General features: G+C 35.5%; 1 protein-coding gene across 1 annotated transcript in view; it reads right to left on the bottom strand.

The window, feature by feature from the left end:
* The window catches only part of PLXDC2 (plexin domain containing 2), a 430,861-nt gene that overhangs the window by 21,704 nt on the left and 391,756 nt on the right, over positions 1-17,401 (bottom strand). Inside the window, exon 13 of the mRNA XM_004425310.3 lies at positions 16,351-16,511. Within this exon, the coding sequence (XP_004425367.1) occupies positions 16,351-16,511 (161 nt within the window). The remainder of the gene's footprint in view (positions 1-16,350; positions 16,512-17,401) is intronic.

A 17,401-nucleotide genomic window follows, 5' to 3' on the forward strand; every position in this document is an offset into this window, starting at 1 on the left:
TACGTGGCTATTTGGCCTTTAAAGTTTTTATGTTCTATATCTCCACATATATAACAAGCTGGCAAATATGATTATACAGAGAGTGACCATATGACATTGTGCCAATGAGGACACTTTTGAGAGTGAATGAGAGAACTATTAACCCTTATATCAGACAACAGACACAAACTGGGACAGTCCTAGGCAAACTGGGACGGATGTTTACCCTAGTTATACCCCTCTGTGATATTAAGAGCATCTACCAGATTGCACCACACAAATAGGAGCTTTAGTTTTGATTGATTGATTTTCCATGATACAAGCTGAGAAGATTCTAGTCCTCTTTAGCATTAGCCTTAGTTCATAATATTATGATGATACTGCTCGATTTTTTTGAACTACATTGCCACAACTGGTTGTTTTCTACTAAAATAGAGTAATAATTTGCTATTAGACAGGCAATTTACTCTGAGGAAAAGTAATTTGCAGTGAGGGTGAAAACAGGCCAGATCACTGTTGCACAGCGACTTGGTTAAAAGACAAGATAATGCTGGTCTTGTAATAAATGTTCTAATAAAAGTCAAATGTGAGTTAGTGCTGCTCTGTACAACAGTAAGACTGGCTGTGTTCCTCAAGAGGTTGTTCTCAAAAAGTTACTTGTACCTGAAGCATCAATGTGTTTCTAAGTGGGGTCAAAGAAAAGTTGGCAAGTTAAGCTCTAATTAGCCGTGACCTTCAGAATGGTAAATAGTGAGCTATTTTCTGCCCTGAAGGGGTTGTGTGCTTGAATCCACATTTAATCACAAGACTAGGAAACAACCCAATAGAATGATTTATGCCACCAAATCCAAGAGTGGACACTTTTCATTCAATGATTTAAAATAATGCTTATCAATCAGACCAGGGCAAAAATAGACCTGTAATATTCGACTAGTATTTCATGATATATTAATTTTTGCATGTTTAAATTAAAAGTTTTAGAAAGAATTTAAAAGGCAGATAGCAAACTTTTTACCTATTTAAGGCACTACATTGAGAAAGGGATTTCCATAATGGTGCATCTTTTTTAAATTCGAGAAACTTGATCTGTTTCTTTTGGAATTTTGGATACATACTATCTCTTGTCAAATCAACTCAGAAATTGAAATAAAAAAATAATTATGATCCTAAGAAGGGGAACAATATAGCATTAGTATAGCAGGAAAATAAAAGTTAAAGAGTATGTGCTATAGAAAATCAATTGTAGAGGTATTACAGATGCATTTATAATTATGTTTTCATACAGTGTTATAATTGACTACATCAGTGTTTAATCTGTCTTACTTAGGGCCTCTAGTGATGTTCATTAATGTCCTTTACAAAGATCCATGCAATTTCCACAAAAGCTTAGCTCAGAGTGCCAGACATTCATCCTGTGATAAAGAAGTTCTGATAACCATTCTAATGATATTATGTGATCCAGGTTATAGTCCTGAAAATAACTCCAATGTTTACAAGATTTTACAAATGAAAAAAGAAATAAAAAAGCAAGATATCCGAGATAGACCAATTAGAACCTATAATAACGACTTTTTATTGCACAATCGATGGTATTATATCCAGGGCTGGATAACATGGTTTGTGAATTAGTTAGATCACTTCTTTTTCCCTTCCTCTTATCATTTGGATAATTCACCAACATCGGCTTAAGAAAAGAGGGTAGGGATGGGGGATAAATGAACCCCTGCAATAAATATAAGAAGGTAGGGATGGAAAATAAATGAATACCTCCAATAAATCTTGGTGTTTATACAATGCTTGGCTGAAATTAATGAATATTTTTAAAATCAGTACTTTTAACACTATGCAGATGCAGGCTGCTTGGGAGTCAGCATATTTGGTTTCAGTTCCTGGTTGGGTTACATAGAGGGGTTGAGAAATTGATCAAAAGCCACAAAGTTAGTAAGTTAAAAACTAGAATTTACACAAGGTCTGCACTCTTTGCATTGCACTCTTTCTGCTGCATTTTACTGGTTCCTGGCTCTGTTACTGTCAAATACTAAGGTCTTAAGCAAATCACTTCCTATCTCTTGTTATCCACGTTTGCATGTATAAAATGAGAAAGTGGACAAACACTGGTTCTTTACCTAGTATGAGCCTATAACCTCCAGTCAGCCTTAATAACTGATAAATATATACCAATAATTTTTTTAAAGGGCAATATTTTTTTTATCAATGCCATTATTTTAATTTTATGCATTTAAAACGTACTGTGAATGACTCAACTATAATAGTCCAACAAAATTTACATTAAAAATGTCTCAATGCATCAAATCTTATAACATAAATGTTGCAATTTAAAGAGTTGCTTATATTTTCAAGCATGCCAATGTTTTTTCAGGAAAATGGGGTTTTATTTCTCTTTAGGTGAGACAGACGATGCAAAAAGTTGTGAACCACTGTATTAGATTTTTTCCTTAAGTTTCCTGCTACCTTCACCTTTCTATCTTTCCTGATTCTGTTTACTGAAGTTCCACTTGGATTATTTTAGATGAGACTATTTATTCAGCAATATTTACTAAGCATTGTGTGTGTCCTTGGGGATAAAAACAATGAATGAGACAGATGTGCTGTCCCCTGGAGCTCCCACATTGTTATTAAAGTTCACCAAGAAGTCACAACGAGGAAAGTCTTTCTGATTTTGTTTTAAAGTCAGTCCCTTGAAAGAACTGATCAGTCGAATCCACCTATTAACCAGAGTTAATGGAAAAGAATTTCAAATCTCATAGTCTGTGGCTACTTATTTGTCCCACTGAAATATCATACATCATTTCATCTTAAAAATAGATAGACACTGGGGCTGGCCTGGTGGCATAGTGGTTAAGTTTACATGCTCCACTTTGGTGGTCTGGGGTTCACAGGTTTGGATCCTGGGCGTGGACCTACACACCACTCATCAAGCCATACTGTGGTGGCATCCTACATACAAATATAGAGGAAGATTGGCACAGATGTTAACTCAGGACCAATCTTCCTCACCAAAAAAAAAAAAAAAGGACACTAAATTTTCAATTATCCTAAATATATTCTGCTAAATAGATTTTAGAGTTGGTAAATAAAAATTTAAAACCCAAAATACGATTGTTTAGTTTTTTAAAAATATTTTTTATTTTGCCTTCTCCTTCTTGTACTCCTATAATTTTTTATAAACAATATTTTTCTTGTATAACTTTCTGTCATTACAAGTTGTTTTTTCCCCCAACAATCTCATTACTTTTACATTTGGATTAGTCACTATAAATATATTTATAACCTCAGCTTTCCTTTGATTTGGCTTTGCTCAACATCCTCAGTGTTTCTCAGTCCATCTGGTTCCTTTTCTTTATACCTCTCTTTCTAAACAAATTCTAATGCAATTATATTGTTTGCCAAAACACTCCCAGTCCAATGATTTTTCCCTCATTTTTCATTATTCTAATGGGTTTCTTATGTGGCTTTATATCCACTAGATGATAACTATTTTCTCTATTAAGAAGCCTTCTTTGTAAATTTTCTCAATAGATTATTAAGTTGACATGTATTTCTTGCTCACATTATAGTCCAAGACAAGTGTTCTTACAGGCAGGCAACTTCCTTCCACGCCTGGAACAGGCTTCCTCCATTTTGATCTCTCCACTCCCTCAGGACTGTGTGCATCCAGCAGGTGGAACAGGGGGGGAAGGTGTGTAAAAGGCACATCCAATTCTTAAATGTTGTGGCTTAAAAGTGGCACCTATCACTTTCTATTGGTGATTAGCAGTCATATGGGCACATTCAGATGCAAGAGAGCATGAGAAAGGTAATCTTAAGTTGTGCAATTCTTTACCAGTCACAAGCCTCTACTCTGGAATTGGGAACACGAATTACAGTGAATAGTCAGCTGTCTGTTCTACAATACTCATCTCTCTCTCTCTCTCTTTTTGTTTTTAGTGAGGAAGACTGGCCCGGGGCTAACATCTGTGTCCATCTTCCTCTATTTTTTTTTTTAAAGGACTTTATTTATTTATTTATTTATTGAGGATGATTGGCCCTGCACTAACGTCTGTTGCCAATCGTTCTCTTTTTCTTTTTTTTTCCTCTCCAGAGCCCCAGTACATAGTTGTGTATCATAGTTGTAGAGTTGTAACTCTTCTATGTGGGACCCTACCTGAGCATGGCTTGATGAGCAGTGAGTAGGTCCATGCCCAGGATCTGAACTGGCGAATAGCTAACCTCAGGCCACTGAAGCAGAATGCGAGAACTTAACCGCTATGCCACCGGGCCGGCCCTCATCTGTCTCTTTATTACTTGGAGGTCAATGAGAGATAATGTTATATTTCCTTAAGTGGAGATTCGTGGAGGAAAGCTAAATAGTTGCAACACTCCTCTTAGCTCTTCCTGAAGCTTGGGGATCTACACTCTGTAAGTCAGGGAAGCAAGTTTGCACCTGGCTGGGATGTGACTAAACTGCATCACTTCTCAGCACATGGGAGTTTCACCTTGAATGAAGTCTGCTATAGCTATGAGAATGAGTGAGAAGAAAAAAAGCACTTTGTCCATCAGCAGTAATTATAATATAAAGATACTAAATGATTGCAGATTAGAATAAAATAGGAACGGAGAAAATGCCAACTTAAATTTCTGAAAAAATTTTGAAATGTGAATATTTAAAAATTCCCTAAGGCTGCTTGGCAGAGTGTTAAGAGGGAAGGCAACAGAACAGCAGAAGTGATTTTGAGTGGCCAGAGCTTACAAGTCAAAAGCCAAAAGCTCTTGGAATCGTCTAAGTCTTAGGAGAAAGGAAGAAAAAGATGGAGATAGGAAGAAAAACACGAAAGAGTTTATTTCTAAGTGGAAAATGCCACCTATGCTTTGCTTCTCCTACCTATTTAAAGAAAGCATACATATTTAACTGTCGACTTCTCCTCCTGGTAAAATATAAGAAATTCATTTGCGTAGAGGACTATGGGAGAAAGCAAAAAATAGGACTTTGTATCTCTGGCTCTATGTTACTTTCTTCTGTTTCAAGTAACCCTTTATTGGGACAGCTTTGTTTAAGGCACTTTACATCAGTTGTTACTTTCCTGATAAAATCTTTTGTTTTCATGCTGACTTTTTACTAAAAACACCTGGAGCCTTGTTTGCCCTGCAGTGATATGAACATGAAATCTAAGGCATTGCCCAATATACCAACTTCCTTAAACAAGGAAAAGTTGGTGGGTCGTGTCCTACCCCCCACCCCCCCACCCCAGATTATTACTGCACACATAATGATATTCTCTGGAGAAAAGAACTGTATAGTCTTCCTTGTTGTGGGGGTGTGTTTTACTTTTTCACTTTGGGTTTCTCAAAAAATAAGACGTCTTCAAAAACTGTAGCATGCACAATCATACCTTCTAGTTTACTTTGCTGTTTTTGTATCTTTCTGAAACATATACAAGTTTGGGGGGCACCAGAATATCCTAGACTTACAGGGACAGAACGAACCTTAAACTCATTCTAGCTCAAGCACTTATATAATGCTTAAATACGCTCCAAGAAGTTCTTGCTAGGAGGACTTCTTGAATGCTTAAGTAACTCTGGTGATGAAGAGCTCATCACTAGAGCCTCGGAGTACCATCTCTGAGTACCTCTGATTATTAGAAAGTCTTTATATTGAGCCCATATTCGTATCTTTATAGCTTCTCCCCAGAGATCCGCATGTCTATCCCTGAGATCCATCCAGAACTTCATTCATAAGATAGCCCATTAACACTTGTGGGGAGCTATCCTGCTCCTTCTTCTATACTTTCTCTGCTAGAGCTTCTTCCCTTCATCCATTCTCAGCATGAGTCAGAAGTCTTTCATATTCTTAATCACTCTCCTCTAAACACATTTTAGGTTGATCATGTTCCTCTACAAGTACAAGGTGCAGAATGAACCATACTGCTTTTGGTGAGATGCCTTCCTGCTCCTTATGAAACATATGATACATTTTTAAATTGACAGCCGCATACTACAAATCATAAATTTTGAGATTATTTTTCACTAAAATTCGATGTTCTTTACCAATCCTCACCATACATCAAATTTTCTTCATACTAAACTTGTACATATTCAAACTTCAAGTCCAATTACAAGCTACTGATACAAATATTTCATCATACAAATACAAATATGTCAAGGTCAACAGCAAGAGAAATTTGAAAAACTAGGAAAAAAATGATATGTTACACAAATTCAGATATAAAACAAAAAAAATTGTGATATAAAATTAAGAAAAGATTAGTCCTTACTAGGACCCTAGAACTTTACGTTGCACTGAGATTTTGCATAATTAACACAAATTTATTTTCTTTTTAGAGATGAAAAACTTTTCTCCTTTTAACAAAACAAGTATCATTTCTCCCTCAAAGTCTTTGCCAAGGATAACATTTGGCACAGTCAGTGTTCACAAAAAAATCTTTTTTGAACAGATGAATGGATTTTTCATTAAAATATAAATATTGTAGTTAGCTGAAAGTAGAGAAGGTAGAAATAGAACTAATAATTCTGACTCTATATTCCTTTACTATGTGATGTAAGAAAAATTGTTTTAATTTTGAATTACAAATGATTTTGTTTATATTAAGAAAGTTTTTATAGAGGCATCACTTCAAAAAAATAGAGCAAAATAATCTTAATCTATTTGCAAATTAAAAGTACCTTTGGCTAATCACTTCAAATAGAATTACAAAGAGCATGATTACTTTTACCATTTAAAATACATTTTTTTACATTTCTATTCCCTAGATTCTAAATTTTTTTAACCTCCTAAATTCAAACTTAAAATTTTAATATTCTTACAATCACAAATCATTGTAGCATTATTTATAAACCAAAGCATGTCATAATAATCAACTTATTTAGTTTAGCTGTTTGTATTTCTGCCGGAAAAAAATTACACTGTGTGTTATTATGGGAAAAATAATCTTAAAATTGAAAACATTCATTACTATTGTGAAGTAATAATTATTGCTAAAATTAAAGTTTCTATTCTTTGTCTCCAGAACTAAAAAAACTCGTGTTTATTTTAACAAAGAACAGTTACTAAAGTCACAAGGAAGAAATTACTCAATAGTTGGTACTGTAAGAGGAATATTCTTCTTTTAAAGAGCTAACAGAAGGAACGGATCAGAATACCTAAAACATCTATCACGTACTTAAAATGACAGTTCAAGTTTACAGATGCCCAAGTGAATTGGAGCTCTGCAGGTTTTTATTTATTTATTCATTTGATTCTTTCATCCATTAAAAGCTTCCCTGTACATATTTTATATATAAAATATATATTATATACATATATAAGTATATATACATATCTAATTTATTTCATGGCCTTATGCACTATTAAAAATAATAAGTTAGGGAATGGTAATTAAGAAGGAATTAGGGCACTCAGTGAAGTATTAAATATTTTATTCAATATTTTTAATAATTCTTCCCAATGAAGGCAAGAAAATATTTCATTAAATTAGAAACACTATTTTAGTTTTAGGAACTTAAATTAAAATGTTACCCAGAAGAGTAAATTAAAGATGACATGTATAAAAGAAATTTTATTTTGGTGATTACATATATAAGGGAATTGCCATGAACTTGAACTGATGTCTCAAATACATTCAGTGATGCACATGAATAAAATTCCAGCATCTTAGAACAGAAAGTGAGAAAAAAAACCACAGACCTACAAACAGTGTCTTTTTTTGTTTAAAAGCAAACCAGCTTCATCTATTTTTCCCTACATTTTGCTATATTTCTGGAAAGCTTCCATCTCATAAAACAGCTTCTTTAACGAGGGTATCAGACCATTTCAGTTAGGGTTCCCCTAATCTTTCCTTCCTTGTAGCAGTTCATCAAAAGTGAATGCCATCTTTTGCCTCCTCTAAGAAATAAAAATAAAAAATATTTTGTTTCTATAAATCAAATTTTTTCCTTGCATTTTCTTTAAGACTGAAATAAGACTAAGAAATGCCTTAAGGGCAAAACTCAGTTATGAAAAACACGTGACTTCAAGATAAAAAATGCTTCGTGGGTCTATGAAACGATTTCTCTATTTACTATACAGGTTAGTCAACGGATCGTGTCTTCCTGACTCCCAAGTGCTATTCATTTAGCAGCTGCAAAGCAAGATGCCAAACTTTTAGTAAAACACTTTTCTCTCCCAGCAGCAGCCTTTCAATCCCTGCCTGGCTCCTTTCCTCTGGCTTCTCTCCTGGCAGCACTATTGATTGCCAGGAAAAGTTGAGGGCCACAGCTGCCTGTCTTTCTTTAATCATATTCCCCATGGGTCCTTGTTATCCACAAATATTTCTTGGGATGGGGAGCCCCTTGAGTGGCAAACCACTCAAAAGACTGTCGTGGTGCTGCTGCCATAGCACACGACCTACAGGGCCAGGATGAGGAGTCCTGAGTTCAAATCTCCACTCTGAAAAGAGGTGTCACGTGACCCAAGCAAACTGTTTCACCATCCTGGGTTTCTATTTCTACACTGGACTTAACTCCAACAAAGGTACGGAAAGGACACTTCACACATAGGTTCCGGGAACAGAGCGCTCTCCTGGTTTGGATTTATCTGGATTTTTATCTAGAGCTATGCAATTGGGGTGCCAGGGATACACAAAGTACCAGAAGAAATAAGAATCATCTTTTGGAATGTTAACTTTGGTTGAAGGTTGGGTGGAATCATTTTTTACATCAAACAAATGCGTCTATATTATAGAACACAGTCACGCACTGCTTGATGACCGAGATACATTCTGAGAAATGCATCCTTACGTGATTTTGTCATTGTGCAAACATCATAGAGTGTACTTACAGAAACCTAGATGGTATGGCTTATCACACACCTAAGCTATACGGTACTAATCTTATGGGACCCCTGTTGTATATGCAGTCTCTCATTGACTAAAATGTCGTCATGCGGTGCATGACTGTATAATACAAAATTCATACAAGTTTTTAAGATAAAACGTAAAACCCCAAGGAAATGTATTTGAGGTAGATACTTGGGAAATTCATATACTTTATTCTGGATAAATGATAGAATCCCTGGGTCGCACACTTGCTGAGGTCTCCTTTTGCTTGGACATCCTATGATTTTTTTTTTCTTGTGAGGAAGATTAGCCCTGAGCTAACATCTGTTGCCAATCCTCCTCTTTTTGCTGAGAAGACTGGCCCTGGGCTAACATCCATGCCCATCCTCCTCTACTTTATATAGGGGACGCCTGCCACAGCATGGCTTGATAAGCGGTGCGTAGGTCCGCGCCCAGGATCCAAACCTGCAAACCCCGGGCCACTGAAGCAGAGTGTGCAAACTCAACCACTACGTCACTGGGCTGGCCCCCAAGACATCCTATGATCTTGATGATAGAAAATATTGGGCATTGCCACTAAAGGTAGATATTTTTCTCCCCTGGACATAATAAGAATTTTAAAGCATGATATGACCAATGACCGGTATTTAGACATTTATGTCCAGGTTTTCTTATAAAAACCATTGTATAACACCTAAGTCAAATTGTATGCACAATTTAAGAATGGTGAGACTGTTTGTTCTTCGGGAAAGTTAACTATTTTGGAGAGCAGTCTTATTTATTTATTTTAATTTTCTTTACATTATATATCCACAGCTCTATAAAAAGTCTTAAATGACAAAATGATGATGGTGATTTTTTTTATCATCATCATCATCATCATCCTCCTCCTCATCATCATCTCACTTACTACCAAATTGCAAGTTCAGGCACAAAGATCATCACAAACTCTTAAATTCTTGGTTATTTGACTAATAATATCTTACTGCTCAAAAAAGGTAACATTTTCCTCAAGCATTTTATAGAGACTGCCTCTTTTGCAAAATGAAATGTTCAATTTGAAATTCATGCCTGACTTAAAACATGTTTATCATCTGTCTCCACCCCCTAGAATGTAAGCTCCATGAGGGCAAAGATTGTCTCTTGTCTACCTTATTTACTTCTGTATCTTGGGTACCTGGCACATCACTGGAGCTCAACAAATTTGAATAAATGAGTGAATGAATGGTCAACATATCAGACAGCTTTGTCAGCCATCTCCCTCTCAAGCTTCTAAACGCCTCCTCCTCCCTCTGCTGAAAATCACTTGGTTTTCTACTTGCAAAAAATATGGAGAGAAATAGATTTTCTTTCTAATCCCCTCTTCTCTGCAAGATTTTCTCTATAAACCAGTATCATTCAATAGAAATAGTGCAAGCCATAGTCATAATTTTAGAAGTATCTAGTAGCCACATTAAAAAAAATTTTAATAATACATTTTATTTAACCCAATATACTTAAGATATTTTCATTTCAATATGTAATTAATATAAAATTTATTAATGAGCTATTGTACAATCTTCTTTTGTACTCAAATTTCAAAAGCTGGTGTGTATTTGACATGTACCTCACTCCAGACTAGCCATGTTTCAAGTGCTCAAAAGCCACCCAGGGCTAGTGGCTACCATGTTGATAGCACAGCTCTCTACCCTGTCTTTTCTCCAATCCTCAGGGTAAGAATTATAACCTATTTAAGGGTTATACTTAAAATTCTATTGCCATTGCACTATCTTAATGTCCTCCTCAAACATGAGGTATTGTGCCTACAGTTTTTGCCATCTTCTCTATCGTCTTTAAATGAGCACTTTATACCGATTTTTTTCTGAGAATGTTTTCAATAAAACTTTACAGCATCAGCAGTAGAATGAGGTATTCTTAGTTTTTACTTTTTTATTATTAAAAAAAACCCTAATATTTTACTCATGGAATCTATTTTCCAAGGTATTGATCATTTTTATCATTAGGATCATATTTATCCATTTATCTTCATTTTTATTAATATAGAATAATCAAATCTGCACATAAATGTCTAAATACCAGCTGTTGTTTAAAATACTAAGAAGAATCAAGGGCAGTGTTCAACATGAACTTCTTTATTAAGATTGCTAGTCTAAATTATTTTATTTGTAGTTCACATAGAATCCTTTTACGGGAATGTGTTTTTCATATGACTACCACTTCATAATATTATTTTCTTGACCCTCAATTAGATTACATTTTATGTATCTTACTTGAGAAACTTAAATAGTGATATGTGATAGTATTCAATACCGCAAACATTTACCTCTGTAACCCGCATTCATGAAACAACGAAATTTATTATAAGTCACAAAATCTATGCCTAGAAATGTTCAACAAATATTAAATTTAATGTAGAACCTAAGGCATATTTAATTCTTCCAAAGAGATAATAGTTTTACCAAAATCTATTAAAAATTAAAGAACATGTGCTTATTTGAATAATTATTCTCTGCTATTTGGTTTCAAGATAATGAACCTAATTTTTAAAAAGATTTTAAAACATGTTAGTCATGTTTGTATAATATGATGGATTTGGGATAAAATCAGGAATCTTTTTGAAAATTACTGAGAAAAGCTAGACGGGTAAACACAAAATGAAAGCCATCTAGTAAAAAGTCAAAGAAAATGCTTGGTATAAGATCTGAAGAGGATGATGGAGGAATACAGAAGACAAGTTCATGAAAATAGACTATTCTGCCCAATTGCGTAAAGACTGAATGCCTTAGGAGAATGGAACTCTTGTACCTGATCCTGTATATGAAGACACAGGGTGTAAACAGTCAATTCAATTATTGTTTAATTACACAATGTATGGAGTGATTTGCTTTATCATCAAGGCCTCCAGAATCTTATCTACTTTTTTCTTGATTTTAGTCATTTTATTGCCTTACTCCATATAAGGACGTATTTCTAGATTTTAATTCCCATTTTACCCTATTTTCTTCCCGCAAACAAGAAGTTTAAAAGCTAACATCTATGGAAATACTTTGTATGAGAAAGAGTGCTTGTGTCCACAAAATGTATAATAACTGGTGTATATTTTCTGCAAGAACAAAACACACAGATAATAACCAGTCTCATTATCTTCACTCAAAACGAGCAATAGCAACAACAGCTACATAAATTGGTGTATGTCTTTGGGCAATGATTTTGGCAGTATTTCTTAAGAGCCTTTAAATTGCTTCTTTCTTTCCTTTGATTCTACTTTTGAGAATCTATTGTAAGGACATAATGTACATCCTTTGATATACATCTTCCTATATGTCTACATACAGTGCATAAAGAAAACCTCTTTACACAAAGAGAGGCAGCATGGCCTAGTGGTTAAGGCTATGGCCTCTGGAGGGCCTGGGCTCAAATTCTGACTCCACCACTGACTAAATGCATGATGTTGAGCAAGTAACTTATATTCTGTGCCTCACCTTCCTCATCTATGACATGGAGATAATCTCAGTACCTCATAGGGTCTTCATGAGGATTAAATGAGGCAATAAGCGTAAATCATTTCCTCTAATGAATATAATAAATGTTTGGTGTAACCCTTATTATGTCCATAATGGCATTAATTAAAATAGCAAAAAATGGGAAGAACCCCAATGCTCCACAGTACAAGATTGGTTCATGAACTCTGGTCTATCCACTCGAGGACAAAGTCATTAAATTTCATCACAATGTACACAGTGTCTAGCACAAGAACTAATTCCTACAAGTGTTTAATGCAGTCTGGATTTCATTGTGAAATACACATTGGGTCATATTTTAACATCACGGATATTGGGATGTGTTTTATGGTCAAGGGCATGTCACAGTGTAATGGGTAGTGTGTGATGCATCTTACATTTGATGCAGTCTGTGGCAGGCAGAATAATCCCTCCCAAAGATGTCTATGTCCTAATCACCAAAACCTGTCAACACCACCTTATATGGCAAAACAGATTTGGAGATGTGGTTAAATTAAGGACCTTGAGATGGGGATATTATCCTGGATTATCCATGTGGGCCCAAAGTAATCACAAGAGGCCTTACAAGGAGGAGGCAGGGGGTTCAGAATTAGTGGTAGAAGATGTGATAACAGAGCAGATGTTGGGATGATGAGAAGGCACCAGGAGCCAAGAAATGCAAGTAGCCTCTAGCAGCTGAAAATGGCAAGGAAATGTTTCTCCCCTGAAGCCTCCAGACGGAACCAGCTCTGCTGACACCCTGACTTTAGCCCAGTGAGACTAATTTTGGACTTCTGACCTCCAAAGCTATAAGATAATAAGTGTGTGTTGTTTTAAGCTCCTAGGTTTATAATAATTTGTTACAGCAGCAATAGGAAACTAACACACAGTCAAATTGGGTGGAATAAGGTTCTTTTTTACTTCTAGGCAATGTTAGACCCTCAGTGATTTCTGAATACCACTTGACAGCATAAGAGGCAATCGATATAAAGCTACTGAATGAATGTTCAATAGAATAATATATAGCCATCAAAATGATGTTTACAAAGAGTTCGTAATAAAATAGAAAAATGTTACTTGATTAAAAAAATCAATTTGCATTTCAGTGAAATCACTACTATACTAAATGGGCAAATATCAAATTACGCATATGAAAATTCCAGAAGAAAATAAACTCCAGAAGAAAAAAATAGTAATAGTGATTGTTTCTGCACTATATGTTTCTGCATGTTGGGACTATAAATGACTTTGCTTTTTCTTCCTTTTACATTTCTACAAATTTTCTATAATGAACAGGCAGTGCTTTCATAATGGAAAAAAGCACATCGATTTCATTTTTTAATTTTTCATTAAAAAATAATATGGAACATAAAAAGCAATTTATACAGTACTGATAAACTCAATCTTTTTATGCACCAATCACACTAATTTAATTAGTAATTCACAACTTTCACATTCATAGAGCTGGCATGTCACTAACTGTGCAGTCATTTTGGATCTGTGTTTTGAATTTGCAAACATGAGTCAGCTTTAATAATAGTAAAGTTATGATTATCATCTTCAAAAATCATCCACCAAGCAGCCATTGGGAGCTGCATGAGGACAGCATGGTGTCAGAGAGGTAGTGATTGAAGCAGAAACTGATAACTGACTCAATGGGAAGGAAAAAGGCAGAGGAAAAAAGCTGAGGAAACTGCAGAATGATTCTGCTTCACTTGCGTGTGGAAAGACGAGAGAGTTCTTGCTAGAATATGGCTCTTTGACCTTGGAGAAGTCATTCCACCACTCTGAGCCTCAGTCTCTTCCTTTATGTTATGAGGGTATAAACACATGTGTGTATATACACAAACACCCACCTCCACATTCCCCCCAACACACACAACACACACATACACACACATGCACATATAGACTCTGATTATAAAACAATGAGACCGATTCAAAGAGGCAAATGTCAAAAGAAAAACCTTTCATTATTCTAGTCTCACTCTGTATTCCTACAGGGGTTGCTGTGAACTGGTGTGAACTAGCTTCTTTGCACTGTGCGATCTGCCACTAATACCATCACCATTAGATATTTCACAGTCTCTTCTTGTTCACAATGTCAGAAAATAAACCATAGAGCGTATTAAAAGGTTTAAACACATGAGGGGTTTCAGCAGCGGCCTGTTGCCTGGTGAGCTGCTGAAGCTTTACAGCTTGTCACTTGTTAGCTCTTTGAGGAATGCATTCATGACCTCGGGAAAGTTGTCTACTTTCTTCCATGAAAATCAAGCACATTATCAAAGCTCAACAGCAGCTTGCCAACTAAATGCAGTGCCTTGGAATTTCTCAGTTATTATGATTTTAAATGAGGATGTCATTTCTGAAATACGTCATATGTGAAATTTTAGTGGAAGTCTGAAATGTCCTAGGATATTTATTATCTTTTTTAAAGAAAATATTGATAGAATATCTCTTATTTGAAAGAAGCTTAACTTATTTAATCCAAATCTTAAGGAACTTATAAGTCTGCAGGTGGAATAAATCACGTACATATTTAACTCTAATGCAAAACAGAAAAGAAAATGCCAGAGAAAGGTATGGATGTATTACTATGGATAGAATTTCAGTGGAGAAAGAAAGATTATGACCAGCTGTTCAAACAGAGAGATGGTCCAGGGAAGCTTACGGGGTACACGGCATCAAAGGATCCTAAATTTAAGAATGGAGGTGGAAGTGGAGGGCTTTCTTGGTGGAGGAAACAGAATGAGCAATGTCTTGGTGGCATGGAGAATTTGGGGTGTGTATGGAGAAGAGTAAAGAGTGAAATTTGATGGTAGTGCCAACTCCAGGTTAGGGAGCAATGAGATAAAGCTTGAAATCATAGACAAGATCCAGATTGCCAAGGACTTGAATGAAGACCCAAGGAGACTACTTTATTCTACAGACTGTAGAGAGCCAGGACTGTGAGCAATTACTTAATTGATTTGCATTCACCTCTTTCTATTACAAGGGACAGAGGTGATTTTAACTTTGTAGTTTAAATGGCATTATAATTTCTCACTCAACAAGTGAAAAAATTCTAAGCAATCTTTCCATACATCACCCAATCAATGAATTGGAAAAGATTTAAACTTCACACTTGAAACTTTGAGGGGGAATATTTCTTTTATTGCTCTAGTATTTTTCTGGTGTTGGAAGAGCAGTGGCCCCATTCAGATGTTGGAGTGAAAGCTGCACATACAGGAGGCCCAGGAAACCCAATCATCTGGGGGATAGAATGTGACTTGGTCACATCGAGTTTATCCTGTGGCCCACAGATTCCCAGTTTCAGGCTTTCTGGACACGAGAGCTTGGCTATGGCCCTTTATACACAGCCCCTGGCCCTCCACCTGATTGCTCCTGGGCACTGGCACTTAAATCCACATTCTGTACATGAAAACATAACACCAATGCAGCACGGTGCTCTCTGTGTGTTTCCATGAGTGCGTGTGTGTGTGCATTTATATATAAACATTATATAAATATACACACATTACACAAAATGGTGATGGCACACACCACTACCTTATTGTTGTAATTTGTAGTGAAAGCTATATCTTTCCTAAATAGTTTGTGAGCATTTTGAGAGCAAGCCCACCATATTGTATCATGTATCCAGCCAATATTCAATTAGTATTTATTGATTAATTGATTTAAGCTAAGTCCTTTAGCTTCCAGTACATACTGCATTTCCTTCTAGGATCAGGAGAACAGCTGGTCAACATACTTAGTATAATAGGACAAAAAAGTATGGTTTCTACCTTCCTGTAGGTGTATAAAAGGAAACATAGCTTATTTCCTTAAAAGCTCCTGAGATAAGGTAACTAAACTTACCATATGAAAACAATCTATCAATACGTGTGGGCATGTGTGCGTGTGTGTGCGTGCGTCAACTCAGCCAGCTCGCAACTGCAAAATAGAGAAATCATGTGCTAAATATTAAACACAGGCGGTGTTAGCAAATGGATACAGTTCATCAGAGAGCATGGTTTTTATGTGTTACACTTGACACTTACCTCAATAAAGAAGATGCTGGCTGCTGATGTTGGATGGTGATACATATAGACTGTCACAAGAATGGCTGCTGCTATAATGAGGACCAGGATGAGAATTCCAACAATGAGACCAGCATGAAGGGTTCCCCCTTTCTTCTCGGCTGCACTGTCATCTGTAGAAGCTGAAAGAACAGCACAGCTGTCAGGACATACATGTGTGCACACTTAAGTTTGCATTTTCATTAGATGGGATATTTATATTTTTAATAAAGTACTGTTGGATCTTCTTTACGTCCTGTGCAACTTTTCTTTTCCATAGCACCAATTTTAGAAGTTAGGTGCTCTTGATTTGGGCAATAAAAAATCCATACTATTAATGATTAAAAATACATTTATAATTGTGTTTTAATTTATAGTTCAATAAACAAAATTAAGAGCCTTTATTTTAAAAGTACTGTGGAAAATCTAAAACTCTAATTAACTATATAATAAATTTAACTGTGATTTTTCTCATTAAACCACTGGCACTGTTACCTAAGGAAAAATTGATTACTTTTTGAAAGCTCCTCTCTCACTTTCTTTTGGAAATTTTAAATTGAAGAGTATCAGACATCTTTTGGTGGGCTACACAGGCATTTTAGAAAGTCTGTGCAGGAGTTCAAAGAATAATTTTCAAAATCTGTTTTAAACTGAAATGCTCTTTAAAAGTTTAACAGATGGATGCTAAATGACCCTCAAATAGTTTTATCACTGTCTAAAGGGAACACACATCATATGAAAATATTCCAGTATGCCACAGACCAATATCATTTTCTCTAACTTTTACTGAGATGTTTTCCATTGTAATACCCATTTTCATTGATGTAGGAAATGGAGGAATTAAATTACTAAAGTAATACCTATTTCAACCCAAAGTCAATCAACCAAATAAAACTAATCTCTAAAATCTTCTCTTGTTCTAAAATTCTGTAATCTTTGATGACTACTTGGGCATTTAGAGGAGATCTTAAATTACGTGCAGCAGGTAACTGTATCTTAGTGCATAATACGATTAGTATTTTTGAATCATTAG

The sequence above is a fragment of the Ceratotherium simum genome, chromosome 32, assembly GCF_057802395.1.
Source record: "Ceratotherium simum simum isolate JZ-2026a chromosome 32, ASM5780239v1, whole genome shotgun sequence".
Lineage (NCBI taxonomy): Eukaryota > Metazoa > Chordata > Mammalia > Perissodactyla > Rhinocerotidae > Ceratotherium > Ceratotherium simum.